We start from the raw sequence: 23,186 nt of genomic DNA on the forward strand, positions 1-23,186 counted from the left end.
TTATAGATATGCATAACCCATGGACACAAGCAATAATACAGTGAAGGCTGGGGTCGGGGTGGAAGGGGTCAATGGGAGGAATAAAGGAGACATCTGTACTGTGATAAGTTTTTAAAATAAATAACTAAATAAAAGATTGTACAGTTCTTCTTGGCACTGTCTAAAAGTTGCTGTCCTCCACAAACAGGTCTGTAGGGCTGAGGAGAGTGGTCAGACTGAGCACATAAATAGACCCCAAAAAATGAACCTTTACCTCAAACGAACCTTTTACAAAAGTTAACTCAAACCAGATAATGGAACCTGGAGGACATCAGACTAAGTGAAATAAGACAGTCACAAGAGGACAAATACTGTAGGATTCCACTTAGATGAGGTCCCTACAGCAGTCTAATTCATAGAGAGAGAAAGTAGAATGGTGGTTGCCAGGGGCCGGGTGGGGAATGGGGACTTAGTGTTTGAGGGAACAGAGTTTCAGTTGGGAAATGAAAAAGTTCTGGAGATGGATGGTGGTGATGGTTGCACATAATGTAAATGTACTTAACACCACTGAAATGTTAGAATGCTGTTTTATGCTGTCTATATTTTAATAAAATTTAAGAATATATAAACCTTTGTTGATTTATAGTTAATTAATTAATTTAAAAACAGATAATGAACTTAAATATAAAACGTAAAACTACTAAACTTTTAGAAAACAGTATAGGAGAAAATTTTGGGGACCAGGGCTGAGCAGAGAGTTCTTAGACAACACCAACAGCACTGTCCATAAAAGGAAAACTTGATCAATTGGACCTTCTCAAAGTTAAAGACTTTTGCTCTGCAAAAGACCCCTGAAGAGCATAAAAAGACAAGCTCCAGACTGGAGCAGGGGTGATTTTGCAAACCATATGTCTGACAAAAGACTACCATCTAGAACGTATAAAAAAATCTCAACACTCAACAATAAGAATATAAACAAACTAATTAGAAAATGGGCATAAGTCATTAACAGACATTCCTCTGAAGAAGATACACTGATGGCAAATAAGCACATGGAAAGATGGTCAACTTCATTAGCCCTTAGGGAAATACTGGTACTACTTAAAGCCACAGTGAGATGTCACACACACCCATCAAAATGGCAAAACTAAAGAACAACACCAAATGATGGTGAGGATGTGGAGAAACTGGATCATTCACACTTTGTTGGTGGGAATGTAAAATGGCACAGCCATTCTGGAAAATAGTTTAGGACTTTATATCAAACACAAATTTAACTGGGATGACTGTTTTATTTGTTTGTTTGTTTGTTTTTAATATGGCAATTGGGAAATTCCTCAAGGTAAGAGCAGACATTTGTCATTTCATTCATGCACTCAAAAAATATTTCTTGAGCACTTACTATGTGCCAGACACTGTTCTAGGTACATGGAGATGCAGCTGTGAACTCATACCATCCCTCGTGGTTCTGATATTGTAGTGAGAAAATACAGGCAATAAACACATAGAGAGCTGTGTAAATGAGATAATTTCTTATGGTGAAAAGTATCACATAGAAAATAAAGCAGGGTAGTATACCAAGGGGGATGACTGGACACAGAGGAGAAGAGTCAGGAAGGGCCTTTGTTATCCAAGGATTGGTGGGAAGAGCATTTCTGACAGAGGAAATAGCATGTATAAAGGCCCTGGGGCAGGAACAAGTTTGGTGGACTCCACGAGTGTGTGGCTGCAGACAAGGGTGACATCCACTGGTCCTAAGTACTCAACACACATGTCAGACCTGGAAGACCCTTCTGAGACATAAGTTTCCACCACAGAAGAAATCAAGACCATGGATGGATGTGGTTTGCTCAACATCCTAGTCCCTTAAGTTCTGGCTAGAGGCCTTTCCATCTGGGAAGGTGAGAACGCACATATAGTAGATCTATTCCTGGATCCAGGGCAGGAATGGAGGGCACAGGGCCTAAGGAGGCCTCCTCACAGCCTGACCTGGTCAGCCAGCTTCCAGAAAGGCTGGGCCTGGCTTCCTGGGCTCTCAATTTACCACCACTGACCACACTCTATCTGATCAAATATGCAAGTGGCCCTCAGGACAGTGGAAAGGAGCATAGCTGGGAAAACCTTATCTGGGCCCCACCTCAGCAGCCTTGCCAGCTCCCTGGTGTCCCCTGATTCACAGGCCTGTCTGTGGCCAGGGCAGGGTGGAAATCCAGCTCCCAGGAGCACCCAGACCAGACGGGGCAGGGCAGGAAGGGACAAAATCGGCACCCTCTGTGAGCAAGAGGCTGGGCAGGGACTGGGAGGTGACTCCTCACTCAGGTGAAATTCCATCCCCCTGAGCTCACCTCCCTGGGAGCAAGCAGCACATTCCAGCAGGGGCCAGCCCTATCCCAGCTGGGCCCCCATACCCACGGCTGCCTCTCTTGAATTCAGTCACCACACCCCAGGGAAGAGATTGCTGAGGCCCCTCCTTCCCCTGAGGCCTCAGTGCTCCCTGTGCACTTTCTTCTCAGTGTACAGCAAGGCATCCCCAGCACGCCAGCTCCTGGCCCTGGGCATCCAGGGCAACGACCATGCTGCTCAGCCAGATCACAGGAAGGTGGTCTCCCAACCCAGCCCTGAGGTGATCACTTTCTGCTTCAGGGCATCTGAAGGGCCCAGACACACAATCAAGTGGTCAGGAGCAAGGACAGCTGCCTAACCTGGGATAACTAAGGCTTAGTGTATATCAGTTCTGAGTTGCATCCCTGCTTGGGGCCTGTTTCCCCACCTGTCAAATGGGATTATGACACACAGAGCCCTGTACTCCCCACAGCCCAACCATGCTTTTTTAGGACTTCGTGCTTTTGTACATGTTGTTATCTCTGTCTGAACTGCCCTCCTTTTTCTCACCCATCTTGTCCACCTGGAGGACTCCTACATATCCTCCAAAGCCATTCTAATGGTCCCTTGTTCCCCTAGAACAGTGGTTGGCTAACTGCGGCTTGTGAGCCACATGAGGCTCTTTGGCCCCTTGAGTTTTCAGCAAAGGCCAGCTTAGGAGTACCCTAATTAAGTTAATAACAATGCACCTACCTATATCGTTTAAGTTTAAAAAATTTGGCTCTCAAAAGAAATTTCAATCGCTGTACTGTTGATATTTGGCTCTGTTGACTAATGAGTTTGCCGACCACTGACTTAGAGGTCTTCAGACTTGTCCCTGGGGAGAGCACTCCCTCCCTGGGCTCCCTCTAAGCATTCTGTGTGGCATTGCCCCTGTGATGTGAACCCTAAATCATAATTCTTGCTCCTCTTATCTGCCTCTTTCACTAGATTGATTACCTTGAGGGAAAGAATCATGGTTTGCTCATCTCCCCACTGCCCAAAAGACTGGAAAGAAATCATTCAAAGCCACAAAGATTCTACCATCTGAACATTTCAACCCAACACTCCCTTATTTCTCTCTCCCTCCCAACCAAACATCCTATGATTCCAAACCCCACACATGAGACTGTGAACCTAATATTCTACATTCTCAATCTGAACAGTCTGTGATTTGAATCCAAAAATATTGGGCCCTAAAAATCCAATAGGGAAACACTATAATTTCTATCTTCTCACCTAGTCATCCCGCTTCCACCCTACAGACCACACAATTGCATGAGACGATGAGGGAACAGAAAGGCTGGCTGTCCCACAGAGGTGTCCATCGCCCAGCCCTGTGGCCCAGCCACAGACCAGCACCTGGTTCTGCCCAGAGGAGTGGAGACCTGTGAGGGCAGGATACTTCCACAGCGTTTATTCTCCCCATCTGCCAGGTGAGTCAGTGGGCTGTCCCTGGTTTCCCCTCATTGAATCTGCCACCACCTCTGCCCCTCAGTACACGCACCCCCTCCCTAACTTCCCCTGCCTCCTCCTTTTCTCAAACAGCTGCCAACAAGTCCCAGAGCCTGTGGTCAGGTTGAGTCTTGTCTGCTCACAGCAGGAGTGAGGGAGCCAGTGATAAACACATCTGTGAGCCTTTCCAAGACACTCAGCCAGGAGTGGCTGCGGGCTGGCCTCTTTTCTCCTGTGTGTGTGCGACCCACAGAAGCCTACTGTGGGGGAGGTTCTGGGGTGGGGCCCCATGCCTTCTAATAAATGGCACACAGCAGGATCCTGGGGCACCTCCCCTGTGTGCCCTCACCTGGCCCTGACCAGCACCTGGGAAACAGAATAAATCAATGTCATAGTCCCATTTGACAAACGGGGAAACTGTTTCCCCAAGTACGGATGGGACACAGTACTGATACACACCAAGCCTTAGGCTAGGCGGCTGTCCACTTGGATATGTGTGTGGGTGCTCAGGTGCCCTGTAGCAGAGAGGGCTGGGCTGAGAGACCACCGTCCTGCTGGGATCTGGCTGAGCAGTGTGGCCACTGCCCTGGGTCTGCACCCCCACACCACAAAAAGCCAGACCTGTGGATGGTCAGGCCTTTCCCTATGTACACTGGGGAGTCCCAAATCCCACCTCTTGGCTCTGGAAAATACAAAGCGCCTGCTATCCCAGGGAGCCACCAACAAGGGACCTCACAAGCCAGAGTGGAGCTGGGCCGACATGGGGAGAGCCCTTCTGCTGGTTTCCCTGAGCTTGTTACAGAATTTACCAGGCGACCGAAAAGTACACAGGAATACTCGGAGATACAGGAAAAACCCACTTATCTCCAGATGCGCTGGTACCGTGCTCAGGGGAGCCTGTTTCCAAATCCTGAGCAAGCCAATATGGAGGAAGCTTTCCCTTTATACCCTTTGGTTTCTTTGTCCCCCAAATATGGATCATGCTTCTGGAACTTTCACAGGCTTTGCAAAAAGCCCGTGTGTTGGGATGGGGGCCGTGAGACCACACCTAAAGGCCTGGCCTGGCACCAGCGCTGATAACCCCTCCAGGGATTGTGTATGGTTCATGGTTTATGGCCTCTCTAAAATGTGAGTATTTAGGTAAACAGATCTTGTAAGACCAGATAATTAAGGAAGGGGCAGTGACTAGACAAGTAATGGCGAACCTATGACACGCGTAGCCATTTCTGATGACATGTGGCCGCTGAGGCAGCCGCATGCCAAGGATGAAACATTTGCTGCTCCTGAGGATGAAACATTTGCAAAATAATGTTTTTTCCTCAAAGTGACACACTACCCGAGTTATGCTCAGTTTTTTGGCGAAGTTTGACACACCAAGCTCAAAAGGTTGCCCAACACTGGACTAGACTATAGGCTAACAGGAATGTGCATTAGGGATACAGAGTCACCCCCCTCCCCCAAATGTCTTATTTCTTCATCATCTGGGAGAGCCCAGTCTGCACTCACTCCACACTCCATTCTTGATCCCACCCAGGGCCTCACTCTGCCTTCCATCAGTGGTTCACCAGTGACCATAGGTACTCAACTCTTACTCTACACAGAGAGTGGCTGTGTATGCCAGCATTGTGGGTGCAGCTGTGAATGAGACACTTCAAGCTCATGATCTGATGTGGAGGGGGGTGGGAGAGAAAAGAACAAGATGACATCTGAGAAAAGGGTAGGAAGGAATTGAAAAGGAAGCTTATCTGAGGGAGGACATCTGAGCTGAAACCTGACAGGTCTGGGGGTACAAATCAAGGCTCTCACTCCAAGGCCTGGCAGGTGAACGTGCAGGCTCTCCAGCTGCTGTGACTCACAGACCAGCCAGTCTGGGCCCCTGAACTTGCCCCAAGCCCTCACCTCTGGACCTTTGACCACTGCCTCCCCACACCAAACCTGTGTGGCCTTCACCTCTCTTCCCTGCCAAGACAAACCTCACTCGTCTCCTCCAGGAAGCCACTGAGGTTGATCTTATAGTGTCTGATAGCTTCCAGCATCTGCACCACCCAAGCGCTGCCTGGAACAGCAGCCGTGGCTCTCACGCTGTGGAGCTCTGTAGCCTGTGAAAGCCTTTCCCACTGGATATACTGAACCCTTCTTATCCCAAGCTAAGAATTCTCTTCTTTAATTCTCACAGTGGCCCAACCAGGTAGTTACAGATAAGGAAACAGAGGCTGGAAGAGGGAAGACTCTTGAAGCACTCCCTTTTTCTGACCCAAGGGAGTGTTTCAAGGGCAGGAGGAAGCCTGCACCCTGTGCCCTGTGCCCTGTGCCCTGTGCCCTAAGGAGTGATCTGACCACAGAAACCAGGAGAAATGAATAGCTGAAAAGCCTGGAGGGATGTGCTGGCTGCACAGGAGCTGCCAGCTACAGGACTGACCAGGTGGAGCCAGACAGGGCCTTGCAATTAACCCAGGACTGCACCGGGTCAGGTGAGTGCTCTGCAGGTGTGACTCATCCAGACTCCTGGGAGGCTCTTACACACAGGATGTGGCCAGAGGCTGGAGAAGAGGAGGGAGGGGGGGTACCTGAAGTCTGGAGGAAGGGCCAGCCTGTCCCCTCCCATTCATCTGCAAGAGGGGAACCCTGCTCCTTTCTAAGGTGTGCAGGCTACCCGCCCTCCCCCTCCAACATTTGCCAGACGGACTCCCTCCTGCGTTACACATTTGCACAACTTGTAATCACAGCCACCCTGTGCTGAGGAAAAACTCCGTACCAGGCCCCGGGGTAAGTGGTCTCCTGCCTTGTCTCCTTCCCTCCTCACCTCAGCCCTGAGGACACTCCTGCCAGCTCTACTTCCTCCTGGGAAGGAATAACAACGCTAGGATCCAAACCAGGCAGCCCAGTGCCAGCCTACAAGCAGCCTTCTGACCACCATGCCACAGCAGTGTATGCTGTATAAAGAATGTCAGCTTGAGCTCTAGCTGGTTTGGCTCAGTGGACAGAGCATCGGCCTGTGCACTGAAGGGTCCCAGTTTTGAGTCCGGTCAAGGGCACAAGCCTGTGTTGCAGGCTCAATCCCCTGTGTGGGGTGTGCAAGAGGCAGCCGATCAGTGATTCTCTCTTATTATTGATGTTTCTATCTCTCTCTCCCTCTCCCTTCCTCTGTGGAATCAATAAAAATATATATATTTTTAAAAAGAATTCCAGCTTAAGAATCCCAGGTCCGGGTGAGGCCGTGCGCCCCTGGATCCAGGTGAGGCTGGGTCCCGGGTCCAGGCAAGGCCGCGCGCCCCGGGGCCCAGGTGATGCTGGGTCCCAGGTCCGGGTGAGGCCGTGCACCCCTGAGTCCGGGTGAAGCCACGCCCCTGGATCTGGGCGAGACCAAACCAGAGGGAGTCGGACCTGCATTACCACCATTTGTCCACCATCCAGAACTGAAAAGTCAGTGCCGACATGTACACATAAGGAACTGGTGGACATTGAAATTGGGTCTCAAAAGAACTGTTGGCCCAGAAAGAAACTTACTACAGACTGATTCATTTGCCTGTCAGCATAACTATTATTGCTCGTCTCACATTCGGTTCTTATAAGTATATTTCTAGTAACACATGATCTCACTCATCTAGGGGAAATGATGAACAACATAGACTGATGAACAAGAACAGACCCAGAAACAAGGAGGCATCGATCGGACTGTCGGGCCTCAGAGGGAGGGTAGGGGAGGGTGGGGGTAGGGGGGAGAGATCAACCAAAGGACTTGTGTGCATGCATACAAGCCTAACCAATGGTTAAGGACAACAGGGGGGTGGGGTGGGGGATGGGAATGGGGGGATGAGGACAAATATGTGACACCTTAATCAATAAAGAAATTTAAAAAAAAAGAATTCCAGCTTAAGAGACAGAATTCTGGCACTACTTATTAACTATGGGACCCTCAGCCCATTACTTACCCACTCTGAGCCTCAATTTCTTTACCTGTAAAATTGGGATAATGATGCTACTGTTCTTAGAGATGCCTTGAGAATTAGGTGAGCTGATACATCCAGAGCTAGAAGACTGCCTGGCCCACAGACGTGCTCCAGCAGAGCAAGATATGTACCACTTAATACATCTGTCACCCAAATGGGGCGTTCATAGCCCACACTTAGCCAGTAGATTTATATACTTGAGCATCTGGTAATCCTCTTTCTTCTTTACCTTTTCTACTGCTGACAATCAGTTTGAAATGCCAACACTTAAAAATTAAGTGATGGTAAATAAAAATCTGAGTCTAAACTCCGGGTCTGGCCACAGTGTGCTGATCTTCCTGCACAGCCACGGTGTTGGCCTGTGGATGGGGTCTGCATTCCTGGGTCCAATATAGCCTTGTGTATGGTTTGCTAGGTCCTTGTCACTCTTGCTCCTGCCCAGCCACCCTGGGCACCAGCATTCATGGTCCCAGGTCGTGACAACACAAGTCCAGTCACTGCAGTGGTCTGTCCCCACCCAGGTAGCCCTAAGCCCCACTCTCCATCTACCCTGGCTCACAGACACTTCACCACAGAGCTCCACCCAACATCTGAGCTTTTCCTCTCCCAGCATCTCCTGGGCCTGGGGGTTCCAGGTAGGGTTCTGAGCACCTCAGCCTTTGAAGGCACTTAAGAACACAATCCCAACCTTAGGCTGCAGCACTGAGTTGGGTACCTTGAACGGCCTCTGCCCAATACTTCCTGGAATAAAGAGCTCACTCCTTTCTTGGTAGCTCACTCCTACTTCTCCATGATCTCTTCGCCCCCTGGGCCCTCACTCTGCACTCTGGGCTGCTCTGCTGCCTCGCCTTAGGACAGTCAGCTTTTCATGGGATGGGTGTCCAGTCTCTTTCTGCCCAGCCACCTCCACTAGAAATATCCTGGAACATTCCCAGCTCCCTTCCAAGTTGAGCTCAGAATCCAGGAGCATCTGAGGAGGCGCTCAAAATGGTGCCTTTATTCTGAGAGCCAGATTCCAGCTGCAGTGATCAATGACATGCTAGCGGCCCTGCTGTTTAGGGATGACTCCTGCTCGACCCATCTCAACCTCTCCCCCAATCAGAGTTTGCACAGCTGATTTTGTGGACCCACGGATAAGAGTTCACAAGCCTCCCTCTTTCCATCTCGCTGTTACATCAAACTTTCACGAGATTCAGTTATTCACCCTCTCCAGTAACTGACAAGCTTCATGCCACACCCTGAGCCAGAAGGAGGGGAGAGCAGGGCCGCAGAGCCGGCTAGGGGTGGAGCCCTGTCGAGTTCCGTTCCGGGTCCCCGGGGCTGGGCCCGCCCTACCTTCCGGCCCGCCTCGTTGTTGTGCAGGTTCATGAGCGTCCTGGCATTCTGCTTGATCTCCCGGGCATCCACGAAGACCTTGGCGAAGCCGATGCCATAGCGGATGTCGGCCGAGCAGCCGCCCCATTTCCAGCCCTCATCCCGGTGGTACTGGCCTTGCTTCTCCTTGTCGCAGCCACAGTCACTTAGGTTGCCCTGGGTGCAGGCGGCTGTGATGGCATGGGCCACGCCAGCGGCGATGATGGCGTAGGTGAAGGCGGCCTCCCGGCTCCCTGTGAGGAGAGGGTGGAAAGCCTGGGGTCAGGTGCAGAATATCCAGGGAGGAGACTGGCCTGGATATAAGGGGGACTGAGCTCACTGTAAGGCTCCACAAAGATCCACTAAGCACCCATTCCTTACCTCCGAGAGGTCCATCCTGGGATGACCAAGCCTGAGCACCAGTCATGCACATGCCCACTCAAGCCCCATCGCAGCCTGCCCTTGGGTAGCTGACTGGGCAGTGAAGGAGAGAGACATGTGGGACCCCTCTGTGGATGACCACCCACTCCCCACAACACTCAAATTAGGGTGTAAACTGTGCACGTGAACAGCGCTCACAGCACCTGGCAACAACCCTCAAAGCAGCATTTCTTCAACACCTGCATTGCTCACAGACTCGGAGCGGGAGGCTGGGCTCACATCTCAGGAGCATCCATTTCTGGTCCTGTGACTTTCAACCAGTACTGAGCCCTCCCTGAGTCCCGTGTGTTCAGAGGTAAAACGAAAACTCTACAACAATACTTTTCTCATGGCAATGACAGAGAACAATAAGAGTTTGTCCTATAAGAATTGTTTTAAGAGTGTTCTTGTTATCAGTGGAGTTGTAGATATATTTCAAAATAGAACTGGTGTTTTTTTTAAAGTTTGAGAACTGAACAAAAGAGCAATTGTATGAAATTATACTCTGAAGGGAAGGGAAGGTCTCAATGGAAGTTGTGTGCTTTTTATATTTCTGTGCCATCAAATATATGTTAAAATATAAATTTTGTAAATCTGTTTAAATGGGAACTATTGGCCTCCTTGGCCCTAAATGAAAGGGCTGATATTTTAAGTTGATTATTTTATTTTAAATTAATCCACCCTAACTTTTAAAATTTGATTGAATATTTTCTTGTTAATGTTGTCTCCTGGGATTTGCAACCTCATTCCTACCTCTGCATGTTTTAAATTTATTCCCCTGCATGTTCCAAGGGCATCCAAGCCAAGGGGGGAAGACTGGTCCGAGGCCTGTGATTACTTGAAGGCTAACAAAGACAAAGCCCCTGAGCAGCAGCGCTAACTGCTCCAGATGTCAAAAATAAGAACTAGAAGTTAAAAAAATTCTTAGCACTCTCAGCTCTGCGTCTGGCTCCTGGCAGGTGCCTGACACACAGCCCTTGTTCTGTGTGAGCCCCTGTTACTACTGCTGTGTGTCACTTGCCCGTCGCAGGCTCACCCACTCCTCTTCTCCAGACCGTGAGCATCTCCAGGGAAGGCTGGGACCTGGACCCTGGACATCTTCACCTTCAGGCCTTGGTCTCCCAGAAGGCAGGGGCTGGGGAAGAGGAGCGAGGACTGCCCACAGTCAGGGTGGAAAAGAGCAGGTATGGCAACAGGAAGGTTCAGTAGGGGGTGTGGGGAGCTGCTGAGAAGTCACTTTCCCACAAGTCTTCCCAGCTATTTGAAGATGGCCCTGCCCAGTGGTGCTGGGCTTTTAGTGGGGGCGGAAGGGTCCTAAGTAGCCAGGGTGCAAGAATGCTGCCACCCACACTCTTTGCCTCTCGGGGCCTCAAATAGGTTCGTGCAAGCAGTGTCTACTGCACAGAATGAAGATGGACCAAGGCACTCTGTGGGAAGCCTGTGTGCAGCATCAACCCTGAGTGAGCATTCAGCAAGTTCATACTCTGAGCCAGGGTGGTGTGGGTTTCAGGGACAGCAGCTATTGGGAAAGGCCCCCAAGCCAGAGCAGGAGATGAAATAGTGCTGAGCAGGCATGATGGAGTGGAGAGAAGTGCTTCAGGATGTTGGGATGAAATGGCTTAAGCAGTGGGGGAGGTGGATAAGGCAACCTCCAAGTTGCTTTAAATCCCAGGTCACTGGGACCCACACTCAGACACATCCTTTTCCCACCCACTCATGATCACCCTAACCCGGGCTGCTAAGACATAGACAACCTGTACTCCCCTGCCCCCACCCAATCACCACTGGGTGGCTTCCTGTAGCCCAAGCCACTTTGCTCTGACATTCCAGGCCAGCCCATCCACAGCACCCTGTTAAAACAGGGGCTCAAATTCCACTTCCATCGCACACCTACTGGGTCCCTGACTCTGCACATATTCTCACATTGGTATTACACACCACGTGTGTATAATAAATTCCTGACAGGGGGCCTGGGACAGAGCTACATCGATGGGGTGGACATGCACACAGGTCTGACAATTTGTCAGGCTGGATACCTGCCAATGCTTTTGGTGCATAGCCCTAACCGGTTTGGCTCAGTGAATAGAGCATTGGCCTGGGGACTGAAGGGTACCTGGTTCGATTCCGGTCAAGGGCATGTACCTTGGTTGCGGGCACATTCCCAGTAGGGGGTGTGCAAGAGGCAGCTGATCGATGTGTCTCTCTCATTGATGTTTCTAACTCTCTATCCCTCTCCCTTCCTCTCTGTAAAAATTCAATAAAATATATTTAAAAAAATAAAATAAAATAAAAATAAATGGTGCATAAGAACTAGCAATGCTCCGCTGGGCTCACTGGAAGGCAAGGGAGTCTGTTGGGGCCATATGTTGAAGACAGAACTGACCACCAGAAGGGCATGTAGCAACGGAGTGACCGTCTCCTGCTGCTGGGCTTTGGGAAAGAGGGAGCTTTGAAATTTAAGGTCACAAGGGCAGGAGATCAGGCCTCAAGTTCCACTCAGGCAGGACACTGGACAAGAGCACTTAATGGACAGACTCCCAGGGAGAGGGCAGATTGGATAAATCTTCTCCCAAAGCTGGGCAGCAAGCAGGTAGGTCTGACTTGGCCAGAGCAGGAGGTGGGAGAGTGAGGGGTGGGCAACCAGAAACTTCTGGGATTTGCAACCTCATTCCTACCTCTGCATGTTTAAATTTATTCCCCTGCATGTTCCTAGGGCATCCAAGCCAAGGGGGAAGACTGGTCCAAGGCCAGTGATTACTTGAAGGGGAACAAAGATAAAGCCCTGAGCAGCAGCACTAACTGCTCTGGATGTCAATGGACAGGTAAGAATACACTGAAGGGGACAGCCTACAGTCAGTTTAGACCCTCGCCGACATCAAGAAAAAGAATATCAGATGAATAGTATAGAGAGAGCAGGATGGGTGCTGGGGACTCCCTGTTCTATTACCTCCTAGCTGTGTGACCTTAGCTGGATCACCAACATCTCTGTGCTCCAGTTTCTCTACTATAACATAGGGATGCTAACTCCCCACTCACTTAGGGCTAGAAAAAAATTAACAAAGGTAAAGCATTTAGCACAGAGCTGGCATGAGAAAATGGCCCCAACTACTAGATTTATTGCAATTTCCATCTATGGCAGGAGTAACAGTTCTTTATGAAAGAGCTGTGCGGTAAGCAGTAGAAGCCTTCACTTACCTTCCTTTACAATTGGAGAAACTGAGGCCAAGAGAAAGGTCTGGTTTGCTCAGGCCGCCCGCCTGGTGGGCTGCAGAGCTGAGCTGCAGAGTCTGCCTCTGAACACTCCACACAGACCAAGAACTGTCCCCAAAGATTAAACGACTCTAAGAAAGGCAGCTGGGTCCCCTTAATCAGACCTTGAGTGGAGTATGTAAATTGGGAGGGGTGGGGCCTGGCCTGTCATCTGAAACTGGCCTTTCTCCCAAGCTCCTTCTGGGAGGCGGGGCCAGGGCAGCATAAGGGCTGCAGGTCCAACCCCCTTCCTGGTGATTTTGTTTGCTGGAGTTCTACCACCAAGTGATTACCAGTCCCTGGGGTTTCTCTGAGCCCCATGACTTCGCAAATGATGAGGGGCAGACACTAAACATAATAATAATGGCTCTCTGCCCATGCAAGATCTTCATCAGATTCCAAATGGGTGAAGGGCCACAGCACCACACACATTTTACTCCCCTGAGTTTAAGGTGGACCTCCAGACCAGAGTGAAGTCATCAGGGGCCACCTAGCTCCCTCACCTCAACACCTGCTAAGGAATGGAGGCAGTGGCCTAGAGTCTGAGAAATGTTGAGGTGCAGTCATTCTTGGCTTCAGAAGTCCTCAGGGACCCAGGGACCGGCTGGTAAAGTCTAATGCTTCGGGATGCTAAAGGGTACTGTTGACCCCTTGATATCTTGACATTGGCCTTGCCCACCAACATTAGGCTGACACCACCCAGTCCCATCTCCCTTCTCCTCCAACACTGACCACTGAGGAAACTGCCCTGGGCATCAGGCTTACTATGCAACTAATGTTAGGCCTGTTAACCTCTTTAAGCCCCTGTTTTCTCTGTAAAATGGGAATAACAGCATCTAAACAGAATGAGGAAAAGGTGCTAAGCACAGCACTGAACATGTAGTAAGTGTTCAGTAAACACCAGCCATTGTTATTATTACCACTGTGTCCCATTTCGCCACATCATGCTCCATGATACCTTCAAGAACAAGATAGCCTCATGGTGCATGGGGCTGGTCCAAGGCCTGTCTGCCCATCCAAATGGATTTACAAGGGGACAAGAACCATGTCTGTCTTGCTCCACTGTTTACAACTCCCACCATAATGTGTGAGGGATAAGTGAATAGCAGACCTAAATTCTAATTTGAACCCTGCCAGACAGAGCAAGTCACTGAACCTCTCTGAGCCTCTATTTCCATATCTGTTAATATCAGCCACCCTGTAGAGAGAAGTAGGAATCACCTGTCATGTACCCAATGCTTAAATAAACAACAGTGACTATTGTAATTATTATAATGGATGAAATTACAGTCACTGTTGGGAGGTGCAGAGAGAAACTTCCCCTGCTTTAGTTTTTTCCATAGCCTTCCTTATATTTTAGACTTACTTGTTTATTGTCTGTTCTTCTACCTCACCTACCACCTCCATTGCCCCTCTGGAATGTAATTTCCTTGAAGGCAAGTACTTTGTTATATTCCCTGACAAGTAGTAGGTAGTCACTCAGCAAATATTTGTCAAATGAATAAATGATTGAATGAAAGAAGCTCCAAACAGTGGCCAACAACCACGTGACCTTTATTTAATGCTTCCATGCAGTTCTCACCTGCTCTAAAGGAGAACGACCCAACCAAGGTCCCAAGAGGCTCTGCACAGTAGGGTGGGGATGACCCCCAGCCCAGCCAGCATGGCTTCCCCAAGGGTGTCTGCACAGAGGTAGCCAGAGGCTTGGGTTGGGTTTTGGCTTGGGATGGGGGAGAAGGGTGGGAAGAAAGTAACATTTGTTGATCATCTATTATGTGCCAGACCCACCCTTGGCTATCTGTGTGATATTTCACAATAGTCCCGTTGGATAGCCACCATTTCTCACAATTTGACAGGCGAGGAAGCTGAGGCTCTGAGAAGTAATGCCATTCACTGAGGCCGCCCACCTGGACACTGGCCAGACTTGGATTGTGGGCTCAGGTTGGCAGAGTCCTTCCTCAGTCCCAGCCTCCCTCCCTTCCTGGCTCTTTGCTGTGTCCGAAAGCTTACGGAATCAACTCTTATCAAAATGCCTTTATTGCTGTCAAGAGATGTCACTTAGTTAAGACTTCTCAATAAATGATTTGTAAGACCCATCAACTCAAATGAGATAAGCTTGCTGAGCAAAGAACTGGTTTTGATGACAGTAAAAAGATAGAGAAGGATCCCAGAATCTCAAAATCTCAGACTTTGAGCATGAAAGGCCACTGTGAGCTCCAGCCTTCTGTTCTTTCTTCACCCAACCCAGGTGAATAACAGCTCCTTATTTTATCAGTGGAGAAACTGAGGCTCAGAGAGACTTGCTCTAGCAGAGTCCAGGTGCAAGCCCAGAGGTCACATGTTATCTCAACAACTCCAGAGCATGCCCAGACCCTGACCATGGCAGTACTCTGAGAAGGACCACCCCATTGGCCTGAGAGTGCCCCTCCCGCTAGGTAATTTCCTGAATGCCATCTCCTGTGTCCCTTATAAGATCTGGAAGACAGTTCAGAGATGGCTGCTTGATTGCTGCAGAAGTGGAGTGATACAATGTACCCAATATTCATAATAAACATAGCAAAGTCATAAAATTGCTTACTATTTGCCAGGCTCTGTTCTAAGCACTCAATATAGATCAACTCACTTAATCCTACAACAATCCTATGAGGTGTGGGCTGTTATTATCTCCATTTTACAGGCATAGAAATTGAGACCCAGAGAAGTAATGTAACTTGCCAAGGATTCCAACCCAATTAGCTCAGCTCTAGCATCTGAGTTACTCTCTACTGTAAGGGCATGATACTCACTCTAGTCCAGTGGTTGGCAAACTCATTAGTCAGCAGAGCCAAATGTCACCAGTACAACGATTGAAATTTCTTTTGAGAGCCAAATTTTTTAAACTTAAACTATATAGGTATGTATATTGTTATTAACTTAATTAGGGTACTCCTAAGCTGGCCTTTGCTAAAAACTCAAGGGACCAAAGAACAACATGTGGCTCGCGAGCCGCAGTTTGCCGATCACTGCTCTAGTCTAGTCCTACTGACCACAGCCCAGCCTCTTTCCTGAATCTACCACATGGGGCCTGTAAGCAGCAGACACTGGGCTTGACCATCACTGACCATGTACCCTCCAGGGACAGTCCTACCCTCGCTGCCCTGACCATCACCTCTACCTCCTGCCCATGACCATCACCTCTACCTCCTGCCCCTGACCATCACCTCTACCTCCTGCCCACAAGCAGAGGAAGAACTTCCATCAAAGCCAGCCATCCCCTTGGTCTCCTTGACTGAGTGAGCCATGTTTCCTATTCTTTCACTCAACAGATATTTCTTAAACACTTCCTATGTGCCAGATACCGCACTAGGGGCTGAGAAAACTGACAAGAGGTATTTAGAGATGCCTTGACTTTATGGGGTACAAATAGGGAGATCAAAACACTCAGTAGCAGCTTAGGACTTGGAAGAATGTAGAACAAGACAGTGTCAGAGCAGGAGGCATCTGGCATGGTAGCTTTTGAGCATGCAGAAGCAGCTAGGAGGCTGTCTGTGGGGGGAAAGAGGGCTCCAGGCCAGAGAAAGATTCTGTGATGGCCCTGGCATGATACAGTCTGTGGTGGGAGCAGGTGAGCGAGGGGGTATAGGGGTCACTGAAGCTATAGAGAGGGCAGTGGCAGGTCCTCTGGCCCCTGCTATCCTGCCCCAGCAAGGGTTCTGATGCCCGTGGAATCAGGGAATAGACTCCCAGAGCCCCAGACATGAAGCCCATGGTTCCTCCTTGAATGACAGGTTCAAGGAGGTCAGGAGACTTGCCCAAAGTCTCCAGTGACTCAGCAAGACCAGGGAAATTTGAACCAGGGTCTCCTGGCTTCCAGTATGGAATCTCCACTCTCCCCCTCCACCACACCCTCCTGAACTCTGAATCTACCCATATCTCCAAAAAAAATGTCCCTCCAGAAGTCCAGGTGGCTTCAGCTCAGATCTCAAATAAAATGGAGCTCGCCAGTCTCTCCTCTCTGCTCCTATTTAGCTGGGTGACCCTGAGCAAGGACTCTGCCTCCTGAGTCTCGGCTTCCCCATCTGTTAAATGGGAACCACCAGGAAGGGGCCAAGTTGCCATGATTCAATGAAACCCCTGTGTGAAAGGACTGGTGTTGTCACTGAGGTTGTCAGTGGGGAGCCTGACTGACGCCCTCCATGCATTCCAGCTCCACAGCAATCCTGGCGGCTACCTAGGAAATGCACTCATGTCCAGGCTGCCTGAAAGGTTCCATGGCACTGCCCTAAGCATCCACTGCAAATGGTTTGCCCCGGAATATTATCTGGGTGTATTTACAGTATCTTACTGGAAACCACAAAGTGCATTGTATTTTTTTCTTTTTCTATTTAAAGCCAATGGGTCAGAGAGCAATCTGCAGTGACACGAGCTGAAATACATGATTTGGAAAATACACAGATGGAAAAAGGTTGCTTTTGCCAGCCCTGTGGCATGGCAGTTCACACCCACTGGGCTCAGAATGCCACATTCAGGTGTCTCCATCCACAGGAACTAGAAAGCCTCTTGATGAACAACCATAGAAACTGGGGAGCAGGGCCTGGGCTGGGTTCAATTAAGGTAATGGACCCGCAGAGATGGGACCTGGGGAAGGGGCAGGTTAGGCCTGCTGCCTCCACCCTTCTCTCCTACCTTGGTTCTATTTAGTGTCTCTTTCCACCAAGCAAGGAGGAGAGCACTGCTGAGTACCTATCAAGGGCCAATAGCTATTCCTTCCTGCCTCCATGCCTTTGCACATTTTGTTCCTTCAGTCTAGAAATGCCCTTCCTCTCCCATCTTCCAGGTAATAGGCTATGTATCCCAATGGTTTCTAAGCAGGGCCCTGGGTTCACATTCTGGCTTCACTTCCCAGTGGCAGGAACTTGAGTGAATTAACTGACCTCTCAAGGCCTGTTTCCTCGTTTATAAAATGAATAATAAAATATCTGCTTTCTAAGGTTGTTAGAAGTGAATAAAGCAAGGCACATAACAGGCCTGCACAATACCTGGTAAAGGATTAATAAGAGTAGCTCTTGCTAGATAGATGCATTGCTGGTGAAGCATGCCCATCAAGACATCGCTCCAGTGTCCTTCTCTGAGGGACCTTCCTGATAGTCCTCCCTCTGCTTGTGGTCCAGCACATTAGCCATCCTTACTTTGTGTTTAACTGAATTATCTACCGGTTTCTTCCAACTAGATTGTGGTAACCTGTATTATTCATCTGTGAATCCTCAACAGAGAATGAATGAATGACTGTGGGTGTAAAAGTTGTGTGTGTGTGTGTGTGTGTGTGTGTGTGTGTGTGTGTCCACCATATGAAAATTGGAAAGAGAACATTATAACAAAAACTTATCTCAAAAATAGTGTTAGGAGAACTAAAACACAGAATGATCTGAGGCTTGCAAAAGAAATGCAAATGAGAGAAAGTGCCCTTTGTTAGCTGTGTTCTGGACAAGAATAGGAAGAGAAAGGTCTTTGCTCAGGCAAGACGGGGTATTGTTAAGAAAAGGCAGCAATTGGAGCTGGCCCCAGCCCTCGCTTCTGTATCTCTCCCTGGAAAGGTCCTCCCTCCAAGCAGCACAGCTCAGCGGACATGTACCCCATCCACTCTCACAGCCCCAGGGGGGCAAAAAGATGAATTGTGCAAGGCATGCAGATTCCCAGGCGAGAGGCCCAGCAGTCCCTGAGGGAGAGAGGGGAGCTGCTGAAGTGACTACTGAAGAGAAGTGGTGACAGCGCAACCAGAGCAGAAGCCCAGAAGTGCACCAAGGTTACCGTCCGTAGAGGAGGGTGGGTCCCTGGGCCTGAATCCCAGGTCATCTGTGCCCATCCCTGGAAAAATCCTGGCAGGGAAGCACCAAACCGGAGGTCAGGAGTATTTGGAAAAGAATGCAGATGCCCAGAAGCACACATCAGAAATCGCCATTCCTTTGTTGACCATAATGCTGGAGATAGCAGATTTCTGCTGGTGCTACGAATCTGATTACCTTCCTACATCCTGCCTCTCACTGAGATGGAGACTCTTCTGATAGTTCTCCCAGGCACACCCGAGGCTTGAACACAAAACCCTGCAGATTGACCCTCCCCACCTCTCCCTCTGCCTCTTCCTGCCTTCCCTACCCCTCCTCCTACAGTCCAGGGCACCCATCTCTGGCCCCTGGCTCCTGGCTGTGTCACTACTGAAAGCTTTTCTGGGCTGCCCCTCCGCTGCCACACCTTCCCTCCCCTGGGCTGTGGGCCAGACTATTTCAGGTGACCCTGCAGAGCCTTCCATCACCCAGTGCCCTCTCCTCTGCTGCATTGAAGCCCTGACTCCCTGCCAGCCAGTGAGTGCCCTGAAACTCTGAGTCTGTGGCTGATTCATCAGCTGTTTACCACTCAGAAGATTCTAGTTAATATCTGTGGGGCAGATAAATAAATAAATGTGGGGGGGGGCACATGGGCTGGGGGCATGGTGTGTGATCTCATGAATATTCAGTTTATATGAATTCAGGAAAATGCACTTAGGGAAAAAATAAATTAAAATACTGTATGTGTGGGAATGTAAATTAGTGTGGACACTATGGAAAAGAGTATAGAGGTTTCTCAAAAAATTAAAAATAGAACTACTTTATGTCCCAGTAATTCCACTTTGGGCATATATCTGAAGAAAACAAGATCATTACCTTGAAGAGATATCTGTACTCCGATGTTCACTGCAGTAGCATTTCCAATAGCAGGACATGGAAAAGCCCAAGTGTCTATTGAATTAATGGATAAAGCAGATGTGGTACATATGTGCAAAGGGATATTGTTCAGCCATAAAAAAGAAAGAAATCTTGCTATCTAGGACAACATAGATGGGCCTTGACAATATTTAAAATGAGGTAAGTCAGACAGAGAAAGACAAATACCATATGATTTCACTTATATGTGGAATCTAAACAGAATTCAAAATATACTATAGGTATATTTTGAATATGTACTCTTCTATATTCTGTGCTACTATATATGCATTATACATCCATGTGAATGTTTTACTGTACTTGTATAGAAAACCAGGTATTCTGAATTTTGAGGCTGATTTAAGGGACTTTCAAGGGTAATGTTGACTAGAATTCCATCTCACCATCCACATCAATGTCACAATCTGGGATGTGCCTCTGCTGTGCCCTTGGAGGAAAATGTCAGATTTGGGGGTAAGTGAACAAACTTTGGTAGATTCCTGGTTAGTGCAAACCCCACATTGTGATCATGGTCAACTTGTGAGGATCTCCAGAGTAGTGTTTCTTGATGTAGATGCCTCTGAAGGGCAGCTCCACCAGAGTGTCACTGAGTCCAGGGCCGTGGTAGGCAAACTGCGGCTCGCGAGCCACATGCGGCTCTTTGGCCCCTTGAGTGTGGCTCTTCCACAAAATACCATGGCCTGGGCAAGTCTATTTTGAAGAAGTGGTGTTAGAAGAAGTTTAAGTTTAAAAAATTTGGCTCTCAAAAGAAATTTCAATCGTTGATATTTGGCTCTGTTGACTAATGAGTTTGCCGACCAATGCTCCAGGGGAAGCCTGCTCAAGCTGCTCACTTGTCTGCAGGACTTTTCAGAACCTTTAATATGGTGGTGGAAACTTTGGATCTCTTGGGTAGGGAATACAGTGTTGTGAGTTCACAAATTTATCATCGAAGGAGCTCCCCTTTTCACCCTGAGAAGCTGGTGGAGGTGGGGTGGGGTGGGGATGGAGTGGAGGCTAAGGTTTCTGCTGGGAAAAGGCCTCTGAGTCCTGTGGGGGAGGGGTTCCGGAGTCCTTGACTTAGTCAACATTTTTATCCTGTTTGAAGTCAAGGAAGAGGTGGAAGGGAAAGCTAAACAGAATGCTGGGCTAAATGGAATGAAAATGAAAATGTGCAGGAATGAATGTACAATCTTGTGTTTTGGGTCAGAAATGAAAAGTACTCACACAACAGAGAGAACAGAGTTTCCTGTGTGTGAGGTGCCACCCAGATCTGGGAGTCAGTAGATAAACAAAACCTGGCCCTTGTCCTCAGCTGCTTAGAAAAACCGTTGGCTCACTGGGCACAGAGAAGCTGAACTGCCTGGGAGTCATGCATTTCTCCATGTGTTTCCTGAGCACCTACTGTGTGCCAGGCACTGAGGGTTCCAGGAGAACATGACTGACAGGTCTTGGCTCCATGGAATTCCCCATAGCTGGAAAGAAGATTGATGCTAGGCGCACCATTACAGAGTAAGCAGAGTCACTTCTGAAAGTAGTGAGTACTGTAAAATCAGCAGCACCAGGTGAGTTGCTGCTATTTTTATAGTACTCACTACTGTACTATGAGTTTAGTAGTGAGTACTGTAACATATTGACAGGCCCTGTGGTCCCTTACAGACCTCTGTGACCTGCATCCCCACTCCATCTCCAACCCAGCCCCACTGGCCTTCTTCTAAACCCTTAAGCAAGCCAAAGTCCTTTCAACTTCAGGGGGTTGTCTCAGGTCGGGTGGTCAAGAAGGCCTTCTGGAGGAGGTGGCATTTGAATGGAGACCTGCGTAATGCTGGGTAGGTTACCTGCCATCATTCAGCAGCTTCTCCCTGTCACTCTTCTGCTCCTCGTCCTACTCCAGAAGGAATTGGGGCAGGTGTCTGTCCCCACATCCACTGTGCCATGGTGACCATGCCCTCATGTGACAGGCTCTGCATCAGAGGACTTTGCTCCCTCAATGAGCTGTCTTCTAGCCCAAGAGACAAATGATAACACCTCAACTATGATGTATGGTGCCTGTGTAGTATGTCAGGCATGGTTCTGAATGCCTCACGGGGAATACTTAATCTCCTCCTCCCACACCTATGTGATAGGCACTGTTATCATTGCCGTGTGGTCAAGGTCCTTGGATGCAAAAATAACTGAGCAGGTGGCTTTGGGGCTGAACCGTTACAAAGTGCTGCAGAATGAGCAAATAAATCAGGAATATGCACTGACGTAGTCAAAGAGATATGAGAAAAGTGCAGCAAAGTAAGGGATGGCCAGGGACGAGTCTGTGCTACTCGGGAGACTCATGAGGGCTTCTCTTGGGTAGAGTGACATGTGAGCCCAGAATGGAAGGACAGAAGAGCGCCCAGGCAGAATGAATAGCCAGGGCAAAGGCCCTGAGGTTGAAAGGACTTTTGCTTGCTTAAGGGTCAGAAGAAGGCCAGCAGGGCTGGGGTGGAGATAGGTCACAGAGGTCTGTAAGTGGGCCTGTCAGTATTTTATTCCCAGAGCAATATGAAACCATGGATGGGTTTTACACAGGAGGTGCCATGATCAGAGGATCACAGGGAAGATGCTATGCTGAATGGCTGTGTGTATGGGGAGGCAAGGGTATATTAGGAGGCTGATGTAGTTGTTTGGACAACAAGTCTTTAAAAATAGTTTTAAATGAGGAAGTGGTAGTGGAGTTAGTGAGAAGTGGACAGACTGGTAGTCAAAATTGTGAGCTTGGCTTAGTAATTGAACCAATAGCTTCTCCCCATTCCACTCTACATCTTCCCATTCTATTGCAACAAGAATAAAATCTAGAGCAGGATACCCAATTCTTTGAGCTCTTCGTCATCTGAGACAGGCATGTGGGCCTCCTGGGAGGAACAAAGGGACATCCTCTAATGGTCCTAACCCAGCAGATGCCAGGGTCTTACACCCTGTGTCATGTTGCTGCCACCTGGCAAGGTGGGCCATGTGACACTGCATTCTGCAGATGGCCAGTCTGAGATCAGAAAGGTGAGGTACCTGCTCAGAGTCACCAGCAAGGTAGCAGTGGGGTTGGGATGGACACCTGGCTGCATGACTTTGATGCCAGTACTTATTTGGCTGCCCCACAGCCCAGCAACAAAAAACAAAGTTCTCAAGTTCACAGCAGCATGGAGACCCTCAACGCTGGCAGGCTCACACAAACAGAAGAATCTCTCAGCAACAGGGAATTACTACCGATCTCAGTCCTGCCACAAAACAGCCACATGACTTTGGTTAGCCTCCAGCTTGCTCTAAGCCTGAGATGAAGGCCTCCTTTCCAGAATGGATGAGACCAAATGAGTTGATATGTGAGGAAGGGCTGTCTCTGCTCCTGGCATCTACCAGTCCTACATGAAAACATAAAAGACAAGAGAGTGAAGCCTCTTATGACCCTGCCTCCCTAAGGTGCTGCTGACCCAGCCCTCTCTACTCCCTGCACCATGAAACAAAACTGAGGACACACAACCCCACAAAAAAAAAAAATGGGCAAAAAGCATGAATAGGAAACTTACAGAAGAGTAAACATATACAGCCAGTAAATGTGGGAAGAGATTTCAACAGCATCACTTCTCAGAGAAGTGCAAATCAAGATGACAGTGGGAAACATTTCACACCCATTCCCTAGGCAAAAATGGAGAAGTTTAGATGATTCCCAGTGTTGGAG

At 48.8% G+C, this 23,186-nt stretch overlaps 1 protein-coding gene and 1 long non-coding RNA gene across 3 annotated transcripts in view; one reads left to right on the forward strand and one right to left on the reverse strand.

Annotated features, from left to right (window-relative positions):
• WNT7A (Wnt family member 7A) overlaps positions 1-23,186 on the reverse strand; it is a 94,367-nt gene that overhangs the window by 58,958 nt on the left and 12,223 nt on the right. Inside the window, exon 3 of the mRNA XM_008158573.3 lies at positions 9,081-9,352. Within this exon, the coding sequence (XP_008156795.1) occupies positions 9,081-9,352 (272 nt within the window). The remainder of the gene's footprint in view (positions 1-9,080; positions 9,353-23,186) is intronic.
• Positions 9,511-12,322, forward strand: LOC114228683 (uncharacterized). 2 transcript variants are annotated; one of them, XR_003614814.2, is made up of 4 exons: positions 9,511-9,834; positions 10,549-10,702; positions 10,896-10,978; positions 12,232-12,322. It is a non-coding gene; the product is annotated as an uncharacterized LOC114228683 (long non-coding RNA). The 2 variants fall into 2 exon arrangements; XR_008556982.1 differs by having other exon boundaries at positions 10,572-10,702.

Source organism: Eptesicus fuscus, chromosome 9, assembly GCF_027574615.1.
Source record: "Eptesicus fuscus isolate TK198812 chromosome 9, DD_ASM_mEF_20220401, whole genome shotgun sequence".
NCBI classification, from domain to species: Eukaryota; Metazoa; Chordata; class Mammalia; order Chiroptera; family Vespertilionidae; genus Eptesicus; species Eptesicus fuscus.